The 24,068-nt window shown below is 41.2% G+C and overlaps 1 protein-coding gene across 1 annotated transcript in view; it reads right to left on the bottom strand.

Moving 5' to 3' along the window:
* Window positions 1-24,068, bottom strand: part of PKD1L1 (polycystin 1 like 1, transient receptor potential channel interacting) — a 194,435-nt gene that overhangs the window by 63,643 nt on the left and 106,724 nt on the right. Inside the window, 10 exon segments of the mRNA XM_075271991.1 lie at window positions 1,096-1,199; window positions 3,379-3,451; window positions 3,610-3,729; window positions 5,458-5,631; window positions 6,930-7,146; window positions 7,664-7,770; window positions 9,599-9,806; window positions 15,249-15,332; window positions 15,674-15,866; window positions 16,621-16,721. Coding sequence (XP_075128092.1) covers window positions 1,096-1,199; window positions 3,379-3,451; window positions 3,610-3,729; window positions 5,458-5,631; window positions 6,930-7,146; window positions 7,664-7,770; window positions 9,599-9,806; window positions 15,249-15,332; window positions 15,674-15,866; window positions 16,621-16,721 — 1,381 coding nt within the window.

Genomic DNA, 24,068 nt, shown 5'->3' on the forward strand with positions numbered 1-24,068 from the left:
AGTTTTGTGTGAATAATTAAAAAAAAAATTTATTTAACCATTTAAAAAGTATGTCTCAAATAACAAGAAACCAGTGAAAAAATATAGAAAATAAATTTAAATTTCTTTACTTATTAAATAAATACCACAGTCTGAAGCTTTGTTCCTAGCAATAAAATGGTTTTACTATTCTTTTTATTAAACACCTTTAAACATTTTCCATTTTCAAAACCTAGGATAAGAAAATATACAACCACAGGTGAGATCACATCATAGAAAGTCTATATACCAGTTTATATACCAGATTGGCTCAGCCCCATTAATGTTTCAGATAATGAGAAGGATACAAAGTGAACTAGAAACAATACTCAGGTTACAGTAGATCACCGCCAACTATTCCATGCATAGGGGTCAACAAGGCCACAGGGAACAACAAAATTGTAACAGGATGCGACACAACCCATTCCTCTCCCCAGTGAATATACCTGTACACAGATGACAGAAGTAGAGCAGAGGTACTCAACTACCTTAGCAAAGGTCCACTGACCACAGTCTGCCATCAGGTGAAAGTCCAAGCTGAGAAGTAGCTGAACATGTCCAGTGATTGCCTTATTTTTTGGGCAATAAGATTCCCCTGACTATAACACATATCCCAGGTTTAAAACCGGGTCCAAAATGGCATTATACTATGTGCTGGAGAATTAAAGTGGCATTATATTGTGTGTGGGGGCATGAATATGCAATATATAGTGTGTGAAGGGCAATACCTTACAATAGTGCTAGCAGGATTTGCAATCATCTGTGCAGGCAGCAAGGAGGATTGCAGATTCTTGCTGACATTATTACATGTATCAGGGCTTAAGGGAGAGCGACTGTGAGATGAGTGTTTCGTCCGAACTCTATCATAAGACAGGGTCAGGATAGCTGTTTAATATCCTCCAACATGTATACTAATTCCAGGGGCAGTGGGAACTCTCATAGGGTAAGGGATTCTGCAAATCTGACTACTCCTTTAATTTTCCAAGAATATCCATATATAGTATCTAAAACAATTACACTATATGACTCCAATTATAAATGGCACTTTAAGCATGTTACTTTGGTTATGACAGGTACCTCATATTTCTTTTTCCATGCATCGTATGCCCAGTACTGGAAATGCTGCCATGTCAAATTGGATTCAAACATGGTATCTGCTGCTGAAATAGAATGCTCATGACCTACAGTTTGCAAAGACAGAGCAAATAGGTTGTATGGATAAGAAGAGTTTGTGTGATATAGTTAATTAATAATTTCTGTATAACAAGGTCTTACCAAAAACAATATTCCTAACGTAGACGAAAATACTTAAAAGGTAGGTTAAAGATTAATCAGAATACAAATATGACAGTCAAAAAGCAGAGAGTGGAATGTACTTTGTATATTCCTTGGAATAAATCACGTTCTTTATATATATAAATTTGTTGATGAACACTAGCATAGTCTACATTTCCTAGTATTGCTGTAATATTCCACAATTTACCCTACTGAGTTGAATTATTATAATACAGGTTTATCACATTTAAAGCAGCAGTCCACTGCTTATATTGAATCAGCATATACTGTATATTGTCCTGCGCTGCTTGGCATGACTTACTGCTGAGCTGCCGGACTCTTATTCCTTGAAGCGAAGATCAGACTCCCAATGCATTCCTAAGAGAGCCACAGGAATACATTGTGTAATGTTAGATACAATAACACTACATAATGTACCTTTACTGCCTAATCAGAAAAATTATATCTGCAAGCTTTCAAAGCAAAGGCTCTACAGTGTTTTGTTGTGTTCTCAGTCATTCATTTGTAGATGCTTGAAGGAGGCACCTCGTGTGCTTTGAAGGCTTTCTGGTAAGCCAGTAAAGGAATCATACCTACAATACTTTTGACACAAAAGTATCTAACACTACATAATTTTTTTCTGGCACTATTTTTTTCCCTAAAATTCACAACAATACAATGAAAGCCTGAGTCCTGGAACTCTGACAGCTGAGAAGTAGCTCACATGCGGCATTGTGAAGTGATATATACCTGCCAAATAACACAACTAGTAAGTTTAACTCTTACACCAACCCCACTGAACCACCAATGTAGAATAGAGGTAGGCAATAAAAGAAAAAAAGTGGACACATTTCATAAACTGACTTGTGGAAAAGTTGATATCTTTTGACAGTGCCATATAGTCACTGAGCTTAGGTATGGGCCTTACTACCACCAATCTTGGACTATGGAGATTGCATGGCTCTGTAAACAATTTTTTGCACCTATGTACAATGGGTGTGGCTGAAGTACCTCAACTTAATAAAAGAGAAGGGGTGTTTACTTTGACCATACAGTATAGCAGCTGGTGTGCTCTCCGATATGATTTTGATGTATAAAGTGGTGATGGTACACACAGTGGTTTGCTGTCCTAACTTATTGTGATATGTCCTAATCTATTATAAACAGTTAGTAACACTTCATTTTTGTTGCCACCCTTCTATGATTTTTCTACTTATTTACTACATGTCTAGAATAGACAGAAACACCTCTACAGTGGTCCATCGTGTTACAGTGGTCTCGGGTTAAAATATTTTCAATATATTATAGACCACTATATCTTGAAACCAGACTATGTACAATGTTTGGCTTGCCAGGTTCCAGGGCCATTTCACTGGTAAAAAAAAACAAACCTGGTGAGGTGCCTGCCCTGACTGACTGGCCAGTAGTGCCACAGTCCAGTGTAGTACTAGGTGTCATGTACCACTCTTTAGCTGTGCCAGGAGAAGTTGGTTTGTTTGTTGTTTTTTTGGGTGCACAGTGTACACTTTTCAGATCCAAGAAAAAACATTGACCACCATCACAGAAAATGATTTGCAGCTGGTTTTCATATGGAGAGATTTATATTAGTTATCTGATCATTTTGCTTTAGTTTTTTATATTTTTTTTATGTAGATTGTGAGCCCACATAGAGCTCACAATGTACATTTTTCCCTATCAGTATGTCTTTTTTTTGGAATATGGGATGGAAATCCATGCAAACACGGGGAGAACATACAAACTCCTTGCAGTTGGTTTTTTGCCCATGGTGGGATTTGAACACCAGGACTCCAGCGCTGCAAGGCTGTAGTGCTAACCACTGAGCCACCGTGTGGCCCCTGGTTTTTTATATTTTTGGCAACAGTTTCAGATTTTTTTTAGTAATTGTTCTGTAGTTTTATTTAGCAGTTTTCCATAGACTTACGCTCTCATGTAACAGCAGTTTCAACTTATACTGGTTGCCCTGAAAACAATATTGTAACTTGTGAGGCCACTGTGTACCTATTTCTAAAAATGATTCATAAAGGATTGATCCATAGTTCACCTACAGAGATAATCTTTACTTACCTTCAGTAGTATTTATTTGAGAGCCTTTTACAATTTTAAATCTGTGGACTCCAGAATCTTTGGTGATTTTTTTCTATCAGAAATTCAAAATAAACAAGTTTGTTATATATACATACACACACACACAATACATTTTATGTACAGCTACTTTGTTTTATATAAGTAATTAACATTTCTAGTTATATACAATACACCTTCTACTGCTACTATTACCATCAATTATTAACTTACCTGACTATATCTAAACAGAAGGGATAATAATACGACAACAGGATACACAGCCAGGATAGCTTTCACTCCAGAGGTCATCGATATAGTAGATATTTCAATAAGGCCAATCTCAACAGTATACTTTAATTTACACAAAAAAATAAGAACAAAGTGACGAAATATGTAAACAATAAAACATTAAATAACTCAAAAGGCAATAATAAGGTATAACATGCAAACATTTATGTTAATGGTAACCACATAAAGAACCAAAATTATGTAATTATAGCACTGAATGTAAATAAAATGGGTTTTCCCAAGCTATTATTGGTCATCTATCCTAAGGGTAGGTCATCAGTATAAGACTCGTGGAAGTCTAAGGCCTGGTTCACATCTGCGTTTGGTATTCCGTTTGGGGAGTCTGCTTGGGGACTATAATGGGGTCCGTGTGTTTTCCGTGTCGTATCAGTACGAATCATGCGGAGAGAAAAGTACTTCAAGTACTAACGTTAACATACAAAGTCATCCACAACCTGTCCCCTCCATATATCTCCAACCTAATCTCCCGCTACCTGCCCACACGTAACCTCAGATCCTCCAATGACCTCCTACTCCGCTCTGCTCTCATCCGCTCCTCACACAACCGTCTCCAAGATTTCTCCTTTGCATCCCCTATACTCTGGAACTCCTTTCCAAGACACATCAGACTGACCCCCACAATCACAGGCTTCAAGAAGGCCCTGAAGACTCACCTATTCAGGAAGGCCTACAACCTCCAATAACACTATCACCACATCCCCATATGAACAGTCTCCCCCTCTCCTTCTGTCTCTACCCCACCTTCCCTCATAGATTGTAAGCCCTTGCAGGCAGGGCCCTCTACCCCACTGTGCCAGTCGGTCATTGTTAGTTTTATATCTGCCTGTATATTTTGTGTACTGTATGTAAACCCCCAAATGTAAAGCACCATGGAATTAATTGTGTTATATAAATAATAATAATAATAATAATAAAGCAGTACTTTTCTCACCACATGATTTGTGCAGACACCATACAGAAAACTCATGGACCCCATTACAGTCTATGGGGTCCATGTACTTTCTTTGCTAATCGCTTTTTAATGCATTCGGTACTCTGTTCGGGGGGGGGGTCCACAAGCGGACTCCCCGAACAGATTACCAATCACAGATGTGAACCAGGCCTAACACCCAGGAGCCCCATTCGATCAGCTGTCTAGTCTCTGATACATAGACAATAAAGCAGGTAAGTGCAGTTTAGCTCCTTTATAAGTGAATGGAAGCTGGTCTGCAGTAATCTGGTCTGGCCACTAGAGCTGTCTGCTTCCTACTCAATTCCCTGTGTATCAGATGCTGAGAATAGCTGATCAATTGCGTATGCCAAGAGTCAACCTTCTATCAATCTGCTATTATTGCGCTATCCTTAAGATATGTGTGTTTTTTGTTGTGCTACACCTGTAAAGATTTCTGCACATCTCCCGCAGTGTTCATCCACATTCTGTGGGGTTTAGTTACATCATGTGGATAAATGCAGAAATATGAGTCACTATGCTGCAACTGTAGATCGCAGTGGAATAGCAGGCATTATGTCTGATCCCAGCTTTGTGCTATATCATGTCTGCAATTTGCACACTATATTAACAAGCCAATATTCTAAAAATCTTGCTCACAGAAAATTCAATCCCAGTTCTTGTTGCCTACATGTTTATATTTTATACATATAGGAATGTTTTATATTAAAGCACACTTACTTGTAAATAATATTGAAATAATAGCCAATAAAAGTTTCACATATTCAATTTCTTACACCTTAAAATCACTATATATATGAAGGTTTAAATTAGTGATATACCTGCTCTTCTTGCCAGTGAATAAGTAAACCATTCAAGCACATATATCCAAGTAACAAGAGAAAACATGTTGTTATTCGTTGTGTATGGGAAAACCAACTGTAAGAAGGCTGACTAAGGACAGAGCCCCAGAAATGGAAATCCTCCAGATATTCAGTGAATTTACAGTAGAAGAGCTGGAACATAAAAGAGAGTCATTATACATTAACTTTACATGATAAATTAATCAAGCTACTTTTTCACACTGAACTATATTTACCTGAAAGTATTCATTGATCCAGAGATAGCAAAAGGGGGTTATATACTATGTGGGGGCCATAAAAAGGAGTCAGATACTGTGTGTGGGCCATAAGAAATGGGTCATATACTGTGAGAGTTAAAATTGGGGTCATAGAACGTGTATGTGTGTGAGGGGGGGGGGGGCTAAAAAAGGGGGTCATATACCTATGGGGGGACAGAAAAAGGGGAGTCACATACAGTGTAGGGGGCCAGAAAAAGGGGTCATATACTGCGTGGGTGCAAAAAAAGGGGGCCATATACTGTGTGGAGGATCAGAAAAAGGGGGTCACATACTGTTGAGGGGAGCAAAAAAAGGGGGATGTGATACTATGTGGATACCTTTGGGGGGACAGAAAAATGGGGGTCACATACAGTGTAGGGGGCCAGAAAAAGGGGTCATATACTGCGTGGGTGCAAAAAAAGGGGGTCATATACTGTGTGGAGGATCAGAAAAAGGGGGTCATATACGGTTGAGGGGGCAAAAAAAGGGGGTCATATACTGTGTAGGGGGGCAAAAAGGGGGATGTGATACTATGTGGAGGCCAAATAAGGGGATTTTTTATCAACCAGTGAGGGAGTATATCTTAATTAGGGGGGCGACATCACACAACCAAAGTGTTTTTCTTTCTTTTGTGAGTGTGTCACCTTTCTATAGTTTATCTCAGGCAGCAGAAAGGTTAGGTTCACCCGTTAGCTGCAGTACCATGAAGCAGTATAGCAGAGTCTCACAAGTCTAAAGTGTATTTTATTCAAAAGGGTAACCAGTGAAAAATTTGCGGACTCATCAACTTTATTTATCAGCATTACCTAGCCAATATTCTGTGAAAAACAGACAGCAGAGTATTTTTTCATAGTACATGCCACATTTCTCATGGTGTCTCAGTCGTTGAAAAGCAATAGACAGCTGACAGGATTCAGTGACTAAAATTGGTCTGTTTGCAGTACAATTTTTTTTGAAGGGTAGCACACAAACAGAACAGTAGCCTCTAAAAATGTGTAATCAAAGTCATGTGACCTGCCATTAGTCATTTTAGCAGAGAGCATTATTTATAATCTACTGTAATATTAATTTCATTCATGCATATGAACATTCACTTTTTTTTCTGGTACATTTCTCTTATCCGATGACAATGATACAGTATACAGAACGGCTGTTATTTATATTCCTACTAATTCACTCTACAAATGCACGTACCCTTCTGAATGCTAATCCATGTCCAAACGTTGTCAATTCACGCTCAACTTTTCCGTCCCCCTCGTCAATGGCCAACCAACATTCTGCATAGAAAAACCAACTGGTTCCACTTTGGAGGTCTTTGATAATCACATGGCTAAGGTACAAGCTTGGGGAGTTACCACTGTTATTATGCCAAATGTGAATCTTCCACAATGGCCCAAGACTTTCCGGTACACTGAAAAAAAAAAGGGTTTGCAAAACATACTTAGTAGATTACTGTAAATGCTCATCTATAGTGCAACAGTGTTTAATTCATAGTAATAAAATGGGTAAAATATGCAAATCTATTCTCCAGGATGTAAGTAGGAGAATAGTGCCTCTGTTTGCTGCCCTCTAGGGGCAGCCCCCCAAAATCATACATGACTCGTTTAATGAGCCTAATAACATAGTGCAGGGATTATTGTCAAACTAGTATTTCTATTCCAAAAGGAACAGAGGCACCCCCCCTAGAGGGCAGCAAACAGAGGCACTGTTCTCCTAATTACACCCTGGAGAATAGATTTGCATATTTTACCCATAATCCCCAGCAGAGCAGAAATGGCTTGTAAGTCTCCGTACTGCCTATGTAGGTGCACACTCTCCCTAATGAGTATGATTATCCCCTGATCCTAGTAATAAAATGATGACAATTTTTTTGCAAGGATCCATATTTAAAAAGTTATACCAGTAATATGATGGGATTACACATTTACCTTATTATAAACGTATGTCGTGAATTTCTTTCAAACAGAGGCTTGTCTGGGCAATACAGTTCACGTGTTTCAGAAACACCATCTTCACCATGTAAAATAATGTGAACCTATAACAAGATAAATAGATAAGCACACTTTCCTACAGAATCTGTCAATTCAGGTAGTGTTATAATATAATCCTATAAATTATTAAACTGCAAAAGCAGAATTGTCAATGGAGACCCTGTTCCATGTACGCCGCCATTTTATTTATATGCAAATGAACAGAAGAGTGCTTTGGTGATATACATTTATTTTGCCTATTCATATAGTGCTATATGTAAAATACCTCCTCCTGAGGAAGCCAGTAGTGGCGAAACGCGTAGGGATGGTCCCTACATGTCATTTTGCATGCCCAGTTTGAGCCTGGTTCATATTTGGTAGACATGACTTCAGGTAATATGTATATGTCTCACCTTTTGATCCTATCCCTTCTTCTCCTGCACAGCATTATCTGAGGCTGGTTACATATGGCTTATTTACCTTTGTACTGAGACTCTATCCTTTACCCTGCCTCACACAGTGTCATCTTATTTAATTATTGTTATTTATTATTTTGTTTTGTGTATGTGTGTGTTATTGTGTATTTGTTTTGTATATAATTTAGTTTTCTGATATACTGTGCACTGAGTCTTTTTGTATTTCAGTACACTCTGTGTAATATATTTCATTGGCTTGATACATTGTTTATGAGGTCATTAGTACTCATTATAGACATACTGTGTGGGCCAGTAGTATTAGGGAGATTTGTTTTGCTCCCATAGAATTATCTCTGATTGGGATTATTTGTGACATTGTCATTTTTTGACATTTGTTGCTACTTTATATTTGCATCTGCGACCATTTGTCATTATTTATATTGACTGAGACATATAGACTATACTTGAATATTACTTGCCATTCACTTATTTATTAATTACACCTGAGCTCTCTGGACTTTTTGTGCTTTGTGTTACCTGTTGTCTGATTGGTCTATTCTGTCGGCCCTGCTGTACCATTGTTTTATGCATATATATTAGTTTTTATTATTGCATAATAAAATTTAATGATATTTTATCTATACATTTGTGATGAGTATTTCTCTTGGCCTGTTCTTTTTCCGTGGTTGACTATATGTAAAATAGTGCCATAGCACTATTCTGCTTTACAAATACTGTTAGCACTATCTCATATAGGGATCAAAATCTAAATTCCCTATCAGTATGTCTTTGGAGTATGGAAATAAAAACAGGGTATGTAGAGAAAACCCACATCAACTCAAGGAGAACCTACAAACTACTTGCAGAAGTTGTGTCTGGCTAGATTCAAACGTTTTAGTGTGTCTGGGCTTTGGACTCAGATTCCTGGACCAAGCACTTTTCCCTTCATTTGCATATGAATAAAATGGTGATTTACATAAAAATTAGGCTCAAAGGCTGAATAACTGAGGCATGCTTGGAAACACTACAGAATTTGTATTATATTTTTATCATATTTATTCTTTACCTAGTGTTTAAAGATGTCTAAAAAAAGATGTCTTTGGTTATGAGCACTTTTGGATGGAGTCGAAGACCTGATGTGAGAAGTGAAACACTCAACACACTATCCCAGCCCCTCTGCTCTGAATGATGTACCTCTGTCTGTTTTTTTCACCACCTCCAGCCCAGCAAACAGGCAGAGGCACATTTATCAGAGCAAAGTGGCCTAGATACTGGCATGGAGAGCTTTACTTCTGGTAATAGCTTTTGAATAAAAGTTCCTTGTATATAGAATGCAGCATTGGAGCAGTGTTATAAAGACAGCATAGGAGACCTTATGAGAAGATAAGTGAGCTAATAACAGCAATTTAAATAGTAAATTAGAGCCAAAAGTTCCCCTTTAAGTACACATACCACTTCAGTATCAATAAAAGATCACCTTAGCTGTAGATTTTGGTCTAGATCGGAAACCTATATCCACCATAATAGCATACTGCTGCTGGTCATTTGGAGAATTGTCCTGAAGAAACACAAAGCCATCTTTTTGATCTTCATGTTGGTCCTTAATTTTGCCAAAAACCATCAGCAAAATGTAGAGCACAGTACAAATTACAACAGTGATGGATGGGACCAAATTTTTTGTTGTGCTAAATGTAAAAAAAAAAAAAAAAAATTAGTTTATCTTTATACAGGTACATACAATGCTCAGTGTGCACATAATGCTTTTTCTGACAGTTTCTCTATGCTGTTTGTATATGCAAATCTTAAAGGGGTGAGAATCAGCATTGATTTTTCAGGGATACATCATTTCAGTGTACAATATGTTTTACCCAACTTGTATTAGAGATGAAAACTTCAAAAGCTATTATAGCCGTGATCAGGGCCGGCGTCAGCGCACGGCATAGTCGGGCAAGTGCCGGGGCCCACAGAGCCTCTGGGGGCCCCCCGGCACTTGCCTGTCACGATTTCAGCTCATCGGCGTCCGTCCACCGATGAGCTGGAATACATACGCGATTAAAGCAGGAGCTGTGAGTTCAGCTCCTACTTTAAAGCTCCAGCCCGGCTTGCGTGTGTAGGCGCGATGACGTCATCCCGAATACACACGCAAGCCGGGCCGCAGCTAAGCAGGAGCTGATCTCACAGCTCCTGCTTTAATCGCGTATGTGACTGGAGAGAGGAGCGTCGGGGGATCGATGGAAGGTGATTATAAGTGTTTGTTTTGTATTAAATATAAAGGTGGAACATAATGAAGGGGGCCCATGAAACTGGGGGGCAAATGAAGGGGAGAGGGGGAACGGCATGACACTGGAGAACATGAAGGTGGTGGGGAGAGAACGGCATGAAACTGGGGACAAAGATGGAGGGGGCCCAATGAAACTGGGGGGCAAATGAAGGGGAGGGGGGGAACGGCATGACACTGGGGCAGATGAAGGGGGTGGGGAGAGAACAGCATGACACTGGGGCAGAGACGGGGGACATGAAACTGTGGGCAGATGAAGGGGGAGAACGTGATGAAACTGGGGACAGAGATGGAGGGGGGACATGAAACTGGGGGCAGAGGAAGGGTGTATATGAAACTGGGGGAGAGATGGTGGGGGGCATATAATTTATGGGTGACTGTAGGAGGATTGTACTGTGTGGGAGCACATGATAAATGAATGAGAATGGGTGGAATCAACAGAAGTGGGTGGAGCCAAATTTGCCGCGCCGCACATTTTGCTCCTCTTTCTTCTCTTTAAAAATTGGGAGGTATGGCGTTGGTGACGCCACACTCCTGCATGACGTCACTCGCTTCATCTGCGACGCACAGTGTCTCGACTCCCCCGCCTCCTTTACAAGGGGGCCCACTGAGGCTCTGTCGCCCAAGGGCCCATAAAAACCTGGAGCCGGCCCTGGCCGTGATAACTGCTCATGATGTGTTCACACTTGCGCTGCTGTCCACCCTTTGGGTTTCCACCTAAATCACTAGAAAAACTGCATAGGGGACGGCTTGCTGGCGGTCAGTTTAAAAACCCATTTCATTTGAATACAATTTTAAAGCAAACTGTCCATATGCAGCCTCTCTGTGGTGAAACCAGTTTATTTGCACAGACACAATCTGCCTGTTCCTCCACCCTCGTTCCTTGTTTAAATGTTCCACCCACCCCCACTAGAATTCTCTCCCCCAGCATAGCAGACCCTGTTCTATTCAGTTGGAAGTCATCTGTGCAAAAAAGCTTTTACCCAAATGAAATATCAGCCCAGAGCTCTAAGAACCCAAAACCTTCTTTTCTGCACCAGGACTTGAGCCATGCATTTAACTCCCTAAGCTCCTTCTGCCTTTCCTGTTTTCTGTATGGCACTGGCAGTATACCTGTGAAGTTCCTTCCCTTCATCTTGGAGCCTAATTCTCTAGAATTATTCTTAATAGTCTACCATTTATTAATTAGTATTATTTACTATTTATTGGTACCCACTGTGGGGAAGTTAGCTCGGTAAAAGCAGTGGTGTACCCAAACAGTCAAGACCGGGACACAAAATATGCAGGAAACTGGTTTCTTTTGAAAAAAAAAAAAAAAACAGAAACATAAATAAATCTTGAATTCATGCACAAAATTTAAAAAAATACAGCCTTAACTTTAGCAAAAAACAAAATAAATACCTGCTCGTCTGAGCGCTAACTAAACAGTAGGTTATAGTAACTATACGTGTGGTTTACTTCCAGCCACACGAACAAGGCAGTAGCAATATAGTCTCACCAGACTCAGGGTTACAGGACAGAACCACACACCTCATTTCACCTCAGGGAACTGCCACGAACTGCAGGCTCTGCAGTCTTTTATGGGTCAGTAATGAGCCAAGGATCTACACCTGGGCTGATACCTACTCCAGATCCGCCCTGGACGACACATACGTCAGAAACCTGAGGCTGAGATACCTGGAGTCCAGCACTTTGCCTGTTACCTTCTCATACCACGTCTGTCCTCCTGGCTGCTAAGGAGAGCAGTATTTGCTGGGGCAGCCAATTCTGACACTGACATCCCCACATCATCAACAAACTTGCCAATTTTGTTTGAATGAATAGAAACATGAGTGGTCTTCCTTTTCTTGGAGCCTCTTCCACCCCTTCTAGCTTTATTCACCATGCTCCTTGCCTGGTCTTTCAAATATCCCTCCAGCTCTCCAATCTCCATATCTAACCCACTAACTACTTGCGAAGTGCTTATGATCCTCTCAAGATTGTCAATCACCCTCATTGTTGCATTTTGCCAGGTTCTTCCAGGTCTCTAATTTGAGCTTCTAGATGGGAAACATACTCACGTCTGCCACAGCGATATTCATCCTGGAACTCTTTTCAATAGTGCATACGTTTAACAGACTGTGCACTTAAATAAATATTCAATCTTGCTATTCGTTATCAAAATTACAATAAACAAATAGTTATAGATATGTTCACTCCTGCTTTTAACAACTTAATTTCAGCTAAATTTGCTCCATTTAGCTGGCAACCATGTAGTGAAGCAAGCCCTAGAAGTGTGTAATGTCAGTAGTCCCTGGCTTCTAAGTAAAACATCTGGGTACAATAAACGCTCCCCTAAATTAGGTGCAAAGGAAAAATGGATATTAAAATAATTTAACAGAAACTGCACAAAAGAAAGAAATGCGCTATGTTCAATGTCCAATCACTCAGTCAACCAGATCACACTTAACACAACCAACTAGGTTTTTTAACTCCACTTAGGGCGGGTTCACACCTGCGCTCGATCTCCACTTTAGCCAATCTGGCGGGTTTCCGTCTTCTGCCATGAGAAACTGGACAGGGCACAGAAATCCGGTGGTCAGTTTTCAAACCCATTCACTTCAATAGGTTTGCAAAGTGACTGCCCGTTTGAGTCTTCTGCCACTGCGCGACAAAACCATTTTTTTAACCAGACATAAAGTTGGACATGCAGGACTTTGTGCCTGGTTAAAAAAAACGGTGTCGCCACGGAGAGGCAGAAGACACACACACAGGTACTCACTTTGCAAACCCATTTGAAAACTGACTGCCGGGTTTCTGTCCCCTCTCCAGTTTCTTGGAGCAAAAGATGGAAACCCGCCGGATTAGCTAAAGTGGAGACCAGGCGCAGGTGTGAACCTACCTCCTATCAACATCCTAAGCATGAGTAGGGAGATCTGTTCCATATTCACCTTCGATTGCTAGCAAATACAGATATAGCAAATAGGAAGTAGTGTCACTTCAAATAGCTGGTTTTATGCCGGGGTTAGGTGGATATCATCTCTCCATAGGGAGAGACCACCGTTTAGGTGTGTGGAGTCTTATTAAACCATTAGCGCTCCACTGTGCAAGGAAACACGGGAAGAATATGCAAATCTGTCTTCCATGATGTAATTAGGAAGTCAGTGCCTCAGTCATGTAATCCAATAGAGGGCGCTCCCTGAGGATGTACAAGTCTGTCTTACATGATGTAATTAGGAAGACAGAACCTCAGTCATGCAGCTCAATAGAAGGCGCTCCCTTCAACATCATACCCGACCTTCCCAGAGGCCTTTGTTTGCAATGATGTGGGATATTACCAGGTACAGTCTCTCAGCCAAGGACAGCTGTTTCGATGTTATTGCATCTCGTCAGCCTAATTACATAATGGAAGACAGACTTGCACATCCTCATTCATTGGGCCTAATCCGGAGTGGAGTGCGCAGCTGGATGCCGGTGCAGTGCATCGGCTTTCAGTCGCGGCTATCCGGCTTTCGGTCCAGAACCTGAGGTGGCCTACGCCTCAGGTTCTGGACCAAAAAAGTCCGTCTCAAAATCCTCACCAAAAATCTATGTGAACTTACACTAATATTGCAGCTCTAGCTATAAGGGAGGGTTCACACGGAGTTACGTGCCGCGTGATGTGGCAAGGCCGCAAAATAGCGCCGCGTATACGATCCACGCTCCCATTGAAATCAATGGAAGCGTGAACAGCCCGCAATAGCTCACGTGCCGTCTACGTGCCACATCACGCAGCACGTAACTCCGTGTGAACCCTCCCTAACAGAAACAGAGAAATCGTTAGTTAAAAACAAGTAAGAAGGTGATTTTAAATGCTTTTTTCCCACCTTTCAAACGGCACAAGAGGCAATTTTCTAGGTGGTAGAAAACTGGAAATACAACTATTTGAAGTGACACACCATTATATCATATATACAGATATTATACTGGCAAAAAAAGGTTCCTATAGTTACTAGGAAGAACTTTACAACTTGTTTTCTGCCAAAAGAAAATATAACAGATTAATAATGTATATTTAAAAAATGTTCAGTAAATTCCGTAAACAATAGCATAAATGTGAACCTAGACATAGTCTTATTTCATAGAGTATGTGATTGTGGAACAAAATTTAAAATGTGGCTGTTTTCTGCCTGAAATACTTCTCAACTTCTAGGTGTATCCCATGTTGCTAATTTGTAGTTGAATCTGTTGTTACACAGATCCTGCACATCAAACAGCTTACAATGTGAGGCTAAGTTCAGATGGGGGTTTCTTGGTCAGGATTTTGAGGCGGAACCTGCCTCAAAATCCTGAGCAAAATGCCTCCCATTGAAATCAATGGGTTCCTTTTTCTGCGAGCGGTTTGTTGCTGCTCTCAGAAAAAAGAAGCGACATGCTCTTTCTTCAGGTGGATGCTGCAGCTGGACATCCACCTGCAGACACTCCCTTCCGACTAGGCCCATTCATTTAGGCCTAATCCAGAGTGGAGTGCCGTGACTGGATGCCAGTCGTGGCTACCCGTTCTTTTGGACTGGAATCGGAGGCGGCCTCCACGTCAAATTCCAGTCCAAAACACCCCGTGTGAACCCGGCCTAAGAAAAGTCTTTTCTGACTGGGATCATAGATAGTTTTTTTAAATTGTGTTTTACCTACTTGACCACATGTATTTGTCTTATATTTACAGTCCATTGCTCCTGCAGCTCTCATATTATGGATAGGCTTTTCTCAGCTATTTCATTGCTATTGTATAGTTACTCAGTGTTAGAACAGTATCAGTATTGGATAGGCTTACATATGAAGGCTTATATAGTCAAAGAACAGAGTGCCCAGGAAGAACTTGCAGATATATTACCTTAAAAACTGGGAGACATCTTCCATGTTAAAATCAGATAACACTTCTTTATTTGCAGTGGTGTACAAACCTAGTCGTGCACAGCTTAAAAGAGAAGAAAAACTTGTCATAGGAGGTATATCTTCTGCTTTGTAAAATGTGAATTAGTGGAACATTCTTAGTTTATAGTTTAATGAAATAGTTCAGAAGTCAATGAACATGACTGGCTCATTTTTCAGAGATAACTAATTAGGAGGATTATAGGTTAAAAGAATATTTGAAATCTACTTTCGATATACAGCATAGGAAAATACTATATAACATGTTTGGTATTCAAATAGCTTGCAAACAAAGTCTTGATTATAACATATTGCTGAAAAATGTTAAGAAACCTGGAAATGACAAAAATATTTCTGTAAAACTACAGTTTCCACAAAGTAGCTTACCGGCAAGTAAACGCTAAGGCTGTTGTTCCTTTTTGAGGAGAGCATTCTTCTGAGCTCCATTGCTTATTATTCCAATGTAGGCATTGTGTCCACTGCACATCCAATGTATAATTAATCATGTTGGAAATATATTTATTTTTTGGGTGTCTTTTATAGTCTGCATCCATTAATGCTAAGTAAATGTATTCTACATCTATTTAGAAAAAAAAGAGGTAAAGTTATGCATTTGTACAAATACTGAGACACCACACAAAAAATAGGGACACAGACAGGTTTCTAAATCCTCTGTAAGGCTAAGGCCCCACGTAGTATCCCGCAGCAAAAAAGCGCTGCAGGAAAAAACTGTGGCGGCAACGCATTGCGGTTCTTCCTGCAGTACTTTAAACAGAAAGTTCACAGGAAAGTTCACAATGACAGGGCCAGGAAGCTAAGATGAAATCTCACCTGACCCTGTCACTCAAAGAAGGAGGGCATATTAGAACAGTGTGGGGCATAGCAGTTTGGAGAAACAGAGTCAATATCATTGCTCTAGATGGCTCATCTATATATTCTAAAATAATAATAACTTGAATAAAGTGCAATGCAATGCATTACATTACATTGTAAAATTGCTAAGGTTCTATTGCAGGCTGCTCTATGACCTTATATAATGACAAACCTGGGAGTGGGAGTCTTCAACTCCAAGTCCTATTCACTAGGGCACTAACAAGGTCCTTGCTTTCAGCCATTACTAGAGAAATGCAGGATTTTTTTTGGCCATGTATACTAGTTTCCTCACTGATAAGCAGTGAAGGTCTTCTGTACAGTAATAAGGTTTCTTTCTGCAAGCTTTTGGGGGCGCCTGTTGTAGAAAATCCTGTCTCAGGATCTGAACTGTCACTAACTTCAGAGCAGAGCTGATCCTCAATTTGTCTCTTCAGCTTCAATTGATATGATAAATAACAAACCTTTTATGGATTCTGCAGGAATAAAAAGCTGTGTTGAAAGTTCTCCTGAAGAATGGATTTGCTTTATGTTAAAGTTAGATGGTGAGGGTTTTTTGGAATGCCTGTGTGCAATAAAAAGAAAGATAAATGTGTTCCTCACAAGATTCATGTACCATGCAATATTTATGTTCTATTTCTCACTTTTAGTTTATATTTACTATCAATATCTTTGCAAATATTTTTCTAGGCATATCTTGTAACATTATTTGCCAGATTTGCCAACAAACAGCAATGAAGTCAATCATGATGAAAGAACACTGCCCTTGATACACTTGCATGCATATCCATAAATACATGCTTTATCAGTTTGTGGCCACAAACGTAGGTTCTTCTCGTACAAAAGACTATCTTATCATTTTGTTTTAATTCCTGTGGAATATCTAAAGGTTTTACAAAATTCCAAAACACTTTTTCAAATAAATTAAAGGGGTGCAGTTGCTAAAATGGGGTCACCTATTGGGGATTCCTATTATATTGGTCTCTCAAAGTCACTTCATTGACTTGGTTTCTAAAATATAGAATTTACTTTGAAAATTTTAATGTTTGCTACTAAACTTATAAACTTTCTACCATCCCCTCAAAATAAAATGATGTTAAAAATAATGCCAATGTTAAGTAAACATGTGGTAAGTGTTAATTATTAACACATTTGTGTGGTATGATTATCTGTATTTTAAACATAACAATTAATTTAATTAAAGTTTCAATAAATTTTGAATTTTTAATGAATAAATGCACAACATAATGACCAAAATTTACCACCAACATAAAAGAACAAATTCAAAATCACTTGAATAGGTAAAAGAGTTCCAAAGTTATTACCATATAAAGCGACTTATGTCATGTTTGAGAAATGGCGATTGGTCCTTAAAGTGTACCTCCAGTTACAAACTATTTTTTTCAGAATTGAATAGTGCATTTAAAAATAATAAACGTTGTAATATATTTTATTAAGGTTTTCTTTCACCACTTATTAAGCTGTTCTCCTACTCCTTATCTTCAATCTGACTGTTTTGTTTATATTATATCCTCTCCTCTCTGTATTAAGCCTTATATATACAGTACATTTCTATGGAGCAGGGGGGAGCAGAGAAAAATTCTCCCACTGATTAACTGACTTTATCTGTGTATTATCAGCTTCTTATCTATAATTTAGCAGTGTTAGGGTGCGTTCACATGGAGGAAAGTGGAGAGCAATCTGGCACGTATACACGTGTCGGCAGATTACGCGCTCAAAATGCTCCCATTCATTTCAATGGGAGTTAGGAGCATATACACCGTGTTATTTTGTGCCCGTGATTTTGAAAGTATTATTTCAACCTTCTATAAAAATTTTCAGTATGCAGCCAGTTTATGCCACCAGGACAAGTAAAAGATATCTTTATGCTTAAAATGTAACTAAACTTTCCACCAGTTCTTGATTTTCTGGCAGTATTTGTGTCATAAATAAATTTTGTAATATACTTTATTAACAAATTTCAGATCCTTTTTGTGAAAGTCTGCACTTTTTAAAATCTTCTCATTGCTTCTGTATTGAGAGCTGTTCCTACCTCTCACTGAATGTTATGGGCTTGGTGTACCAGGCTGTGTAAAATGTAGAGAAAATAAGGGGAGGGTCACTTCAAACAGTTATCTTGGGACACTATAAAACATACAAACTTGCTTGATTCTCTTTCTTCATTTGACACTAAGGTTAAAGTACTATCTAAAGTAATTCAAAAGATATCACTGGTTGAAAAATCAGCCAGGATTGGGTTTATCTCTGAAAATAAGCAAGTTTGTACAGTTTATACAGTCCTATGAAAAAGTTTGGGCACCCCTATTAATCTTAATCATTTTTTGTTCTAAATATTTTTGTGTTTGCAACAGCCATTTCAGTTTGATATATCTAATAACTGATGGACACAGTAATATTTCAGGATTGAAATGAGGTTTATTGTACTAACAGAAAATGTGCAATATGCATTAAACCAAAATTTGACCAGTGCAAAAGTATGGGCACCCTTATCATTTTATTGATTTGAATTCCCCTAACTACTTTTTACTGACTTACTGAAGCACAAAATTGGTTTTGTAACCTCAGTGAGCTTTGAACTTCATAGCCAGATGTATCCAATCATAAGAAAAGGTATTTAAGGTGGCCAATTGCAAGTTGATCTCCTATTTGAATCTCCTCTGAAGAGTGGCATCATGGGCTACTCAAAACAACTCTCAAATGATCTGAAAACAAAGATTGTTCAACATAGTTGTTCAGGGGAAGGATACAAAAAGTTGTCTCAGAGATTTAACCTGTCAGTTTCCACTGTGAGGAACATAGTAAGGAAATGGAAGACCACAGGGACAGTTCTTGTTAAGCCCAGAAGTGGCAGGCCAAGAAAAATATCAGAAAGGCAGAGAAGAAGAATGGTGAGAACAGTCAAGGACAATCCACAGACCACCTCCAAAGAGCTGCAGCATCATCTTGCTGCAGATGGTGTCACTGTGCATCGGTCAACTATACAGCGCACTTTGCACAAATAGAAGCTGTATGGGAGAGTGATGAGAAAGAAGCCGTTTCTGCACGTACGCCACAAATAGAGTTGCCTGAGGTATGAAAAAGCACATTTGGACAAGGCAGCTTCATTTTGGAAACAAAAATTGAGTTGTTTGGTTATAAAAAAAGGCGTTATGCATGGCGTCCAAAAAGAAACAGCATTCCAAGAAAAACACATGCTACCCACTGTAAAATTTGGTGGAGGTTCCATCATGCTTTGGGGCTGTGTGGCCAATGCCGGCATTGGGAATCTTGTTAAAGTTGAGAGTCGCATGGATTCCACTCAGTATCAGCAGATTCTTGAGAATAATGTTCAAGAATCAGTGACGAAGTTGAAGTTACGCCGGGGATGGATATTTCAGCAAGACAATGATCCAAAACACCGCTCCAAATCCTCAGGCATTCATGCAGAGGAACAATTACAATGCTCTGGAATGGCCATCCCAGTCCCCAGACCTGAATATCATTGAACATCTGTGGGATGATTTGAAGCGGGCTGTCCATGCTCAGCGACCATCTAACTTAACTGAACTTGAATTGTTTGTCCAAAATACCTTTATCCAGGATCCAGGAACTGATTAAAAGCTACAGGAAGCGACTAGAGGCTGTTATCTTTGCAAAAGGAGGATCTACTAAATATTAATGTCACTTTTCTGTTGAGGTGCCCATACTTTTGCACCGGTCAAATTTTGGTTTAATGCATATTGCACATTTTCTGTTAGTACAATAAACCTCATTTCAATCCTGAAATAGTACTGTGTCCATCAGTTATTAGATATATCAAACTGAAATGGCTGTTGCAAATACCAAAATATTTAGAACTAAAAATGATTAAGATTAATAGGGGTGCCCAAACTTTTTCATAGGACTGTAATGTCTAAGATATAACTGTTTGAGGTGACCCTCCACTACCCTCATTTTCTCTACATTTTTACAAAGGCCAGTACTCCCATACATAGTAACAAGATAGAAAGGATACAAAATATGCTAATGCAGTATATTACAAAATGTATTTATGACACAAATACTGCCAAAAAATCTAAAGTTGTCCAAAAGTTAATTTACGCTTTAAAGCAGAACTAACCTGTCACAGAGCAAAGGTATACGTCTTCCTCCGGAGGATATCTTGAATCAACACGGACGCAAGAGGTCAGGAGACAACAGCAATTTATTGTAATCCACAAAGTTAGTAGCCGGCGGCGGTCACATCAACCGTAATAACAATAAGTCCACAGAAGTCACAATCCAATGATAGCTTTGGCTCCTTGGTCCTGTAACTAAATCCTGGCTCTCTACAGAGCTGTGCACAGGCCGGCTAACACATACTAACTGCAAGCTACAACTATATACTAAGACTGTTACACCTATATCTGTGGGTGGGAAGGGCTGAGTCACAGATCCTTCCCCCCTCACCTATACCAAGGAGAGCAGACTCCCTGTCTACTATGGACAATGCACCGTCCAACATCTTCTTGGAGACACGGATCAGATTATCTCCACCCATTGTCCTCACTGGTCCTCACTAGTTAGAGGTATTTGCATACAATGTGCTAACACACTAGACCCTAATCAGCCAACTACACATTGATGTATACAACAGGTTAGAGAATACATTCCACATGAAATATATATTACACATTGCCTATAGTATAGACTCTAACCATCCCGTGACAACCCCTCCCCCTCTCAAAACATGTGCATGACACAATTGGCCTACACAGGTAAATTGGGGAATGCACATCAGTCTCTATAGGTCATATGTCCTCCTGCCGGGATAACCCATCCGCGTTCTGGTGTTGGCTCCCTCGGCGGTACTGAATGGTAAAGTTGTAGGGTTGAAGGGCCAGACTCCACCTCAACAGTCGTCCATTGTCCCCAGAGACTCTCTGCAGCCAAGTGAGGGGGTTGTGGTCGGTCACTACGGTGAACTCCCGACCATACAGGTACGGCTGTAACTTCTTGAGGGCCCAAACTACTGCCAAGCATTCCTTCTCTATAGTGGCATATGCTACTTCCCGGTCCTGCAGCTTCCGGCTGAGGTAGGCAATGGGGTGCTCCTCCCCCGCGGCATTTACTTGGCTGAGGACGGCTCCCAGTCCATATGTGGAGGCGTCTGTCTGAACAATAAACCTTCGTTTATAATCCGGGGCAGCAAGGACAGGTGAGCAGGCAAGGGCGTCCTTCAGTTGGTTAAAAGCTCTGTCGCAGGCCGGGGTCCAGCTCACCACTCTGGGCAGGTTCTTCTTCGTCAGGTCTGTCAGGGGCTTGGCCACGGAGCTGAAGTTAGAGACAAATTTTCGGTAATAACTAGCAGTACCTAAGAACGCCATGACCTGTTTCTTGGTCTGTGGTATGGGCCAGTCTCTAATAGCCTGTATCTTAGCGGGCTCTGGTCGCAGTTTTCCCCCTCCCACTCTATGTCCCAAGTATTGCACCTCGCCCAGACCTATCTGGCATTTGTCTGGTCTAATTGTCAGGCCGGCCTCCTGTATCCGATCTAGAACAGCCTCAACATGATGCAAGTGGTCCTCCCACGTGTGGCTAAAGATTGCGATATCATCCAAGTAAGCACAGGCAAAGTCTCTGCATCCTTGAAGTAGCTGGTCCACCATCCTCTGGAAGGTTGCTGGGGCATTCTTCATTCCAAAAGGCATGCTTAGGAATTCAAACAGTCCGAAAGGGGTTATGAACGCTGACCTTTCCCTCCCTGCAGCGGTCAGGGGAATCTGCCAGTACCCCTTGCTGAGATCCAAGGTGGTGACATACTTAGCCGCAGCGAGTTTGTCCAGAAGCTCATCAATGCGTGGCATAGGGTAGGGGTCACTCATAGTATGGTCATTCAGTCGCCTGTAGTCCACACAAAATCTCGTACTGCCATCCTTTTTGGGTACAAGCACCACTGGAGAAGCCCAGGGACTGTGCGAGGCTTGGATAACCCCTAGGGCTAGCATATCCTCCAGCTCTTTGCACATGGTGTTTTTGACAGATTCAGGGACCCGGTAAGGTGCTTGTTGCATTGGTGGGACACCGGGGGTGTCCACATTGTGTTGGGTCAGCCTGGTTTGCCCTGGTCGGGAGGAGAATGCAGCCCTGTGCTGATGAAGTATATTGGACACTTCCTCTCGCTGTGCTGGGTGCAGGTGGTCCTTTAGAGGGACATCTTCTACAGTGGTGATGCGTTGGGCCGTTTCTAGGAGATCCGGGAGGGAGTCTCCTTCTGAGCGCTCCTCAGAGGCAAGTTGGCACATGGCAATCATAGGTGGAGCCCGATCGTGATACTCCTTAATCATATTAATATGGACAGTCTTTTGTCGGAGCCCCTGCTCATCTAGTGCTAAGAGGTAGTTGGTGTCATTGAGCTTTCGGAGGACTCTAAAAGGCCCTTCCCAGGTGGTCTGTAGCTTATTTTGGGGATGTGGGACAATCATAAGAACTTGTTGCCCCTCAGTAAATTCCCGATAGCGTGCTTTGCGGTCGTACCAAGTCTTTTGTCGAGTCTGCGCCCTCTGGACCTGCTCTTTAGCAAAATGGGCCAACTGGGCCAGCGTGTCTCGAAGCTTCAGAACATAAGGGACAACAGGAATTCCGGTATCCTCCACTGGCCCCTCCCAGTGCTCCTTGACTAAGGTTAACGGACCACGAACTTTCCGGCCATACAACAGTTCAAAGGGGGAAAATCCAGTAGATTCCTGGGGCACTTCCCGATATGCAAACAGGAGATGTGGTAGGTACCTTTCCCAGTCTGGATCAGTCTCAGTAAAGGCTTTTAACATGTTCTTTAGAGTACCATTAAAACGCTCACATAGTCCATTGGTCTGGGGGTGGTATGGGGTGGTCCGGATCGCCCGCACCCCGCAGGTACGCCATAGACACTGTACCAGTTCGGACATAAATTGGGTACCCTGGTCTGACAAGATCTCACTTGGGAATCCAACTCTGGTGAAGACAGTCACAAGGGCCTCGGCTACTTTGGTGGCAGAGATACAGGATAGTGCCACAGCTTCCGGGTATCGGGTGGCATAGTCGACTACTGTCAATATATATTGTTTCCCAGATTTACTAGGTCTAGCCAAAGGCCCGATGATATCAACAGCCACTCGTTGGAAGGGTTCATCGATGACGGGCAAAGGCTGTAAGGGGGCTCTTGGGTGGTCCCCTGGTCGGCCTCTACGCTGACATACATCACAAGTCCGACAGAACTGCGCAACAGCCTGAGAGATCCCAGGCCAATAAAACAAGTGAGTAAGCCTCCGTTCTGTGCGAGTTTTCCCTTGATGGCCAGCCATGGGAATGTCATGGGCAAGGTGCAGTAGGGAGGCCCGGTATCGCTGGGGCACAACAAGCTGTCTACAATAAGTCCAGGGTTTATCTGGAGAGCAAGCCTCTGTAACCCGGTAGAGGAGTCCATCTTCCTTAATAATCTTCTCACCACTTTCTCCTATCTGTCCAATCTCAGCCTGTGCTCGGAAACTATCCAATGTAGGGTCCGTCTCTACCTCCCTCCTAAACTGTGCCTTGTCCCAAATTGCAGGATTATTAGCCCCGAGGGAAGAGTCACTCACCAGTTGGGAAGTTGGGGCCGCTGGGCTGGAATCTGGCAGCAAATCCGGTCGATCCATGTTGGCTTCTCTCTGAGCTTGGCTTCGGGTCACTGCTCCCACAAAGTGGCACTGTAGATTTCCAACATCGTTGCCTAACAGAACATCGGCCGGCAGCCCGCTCATCACACCAATTGTGCATCGTTTTGGTCCATAACCATAGTCAAGTTCCACGGTAGCTTTAGGAATACGTCTCCGAGTACCCTCTGCCAACTCGATAGAAATGCCAGGGCCCTCCTCTAGGGCCTCGGGTCGCACAACTCGGGGGTCCGCTACCG

The sequence above is a fragment of the Leptodactylus fuscus genome, chromosome 4 (assembly GCF_031893055.1).
Source record: "Leptodactylus fuscus isolate aLepFus1 chromosome 4, aLepFus1.hap2, whole genome shotgun sequence".
In the NCBI taxonomy this organism is placed as follows: domain Eukaryota; kingdom Metazoa; phylum Chordata; class Amphibia; order Anura; family Leptodactylidae; genus Leptodactylus; species Leptodactylus fuscus.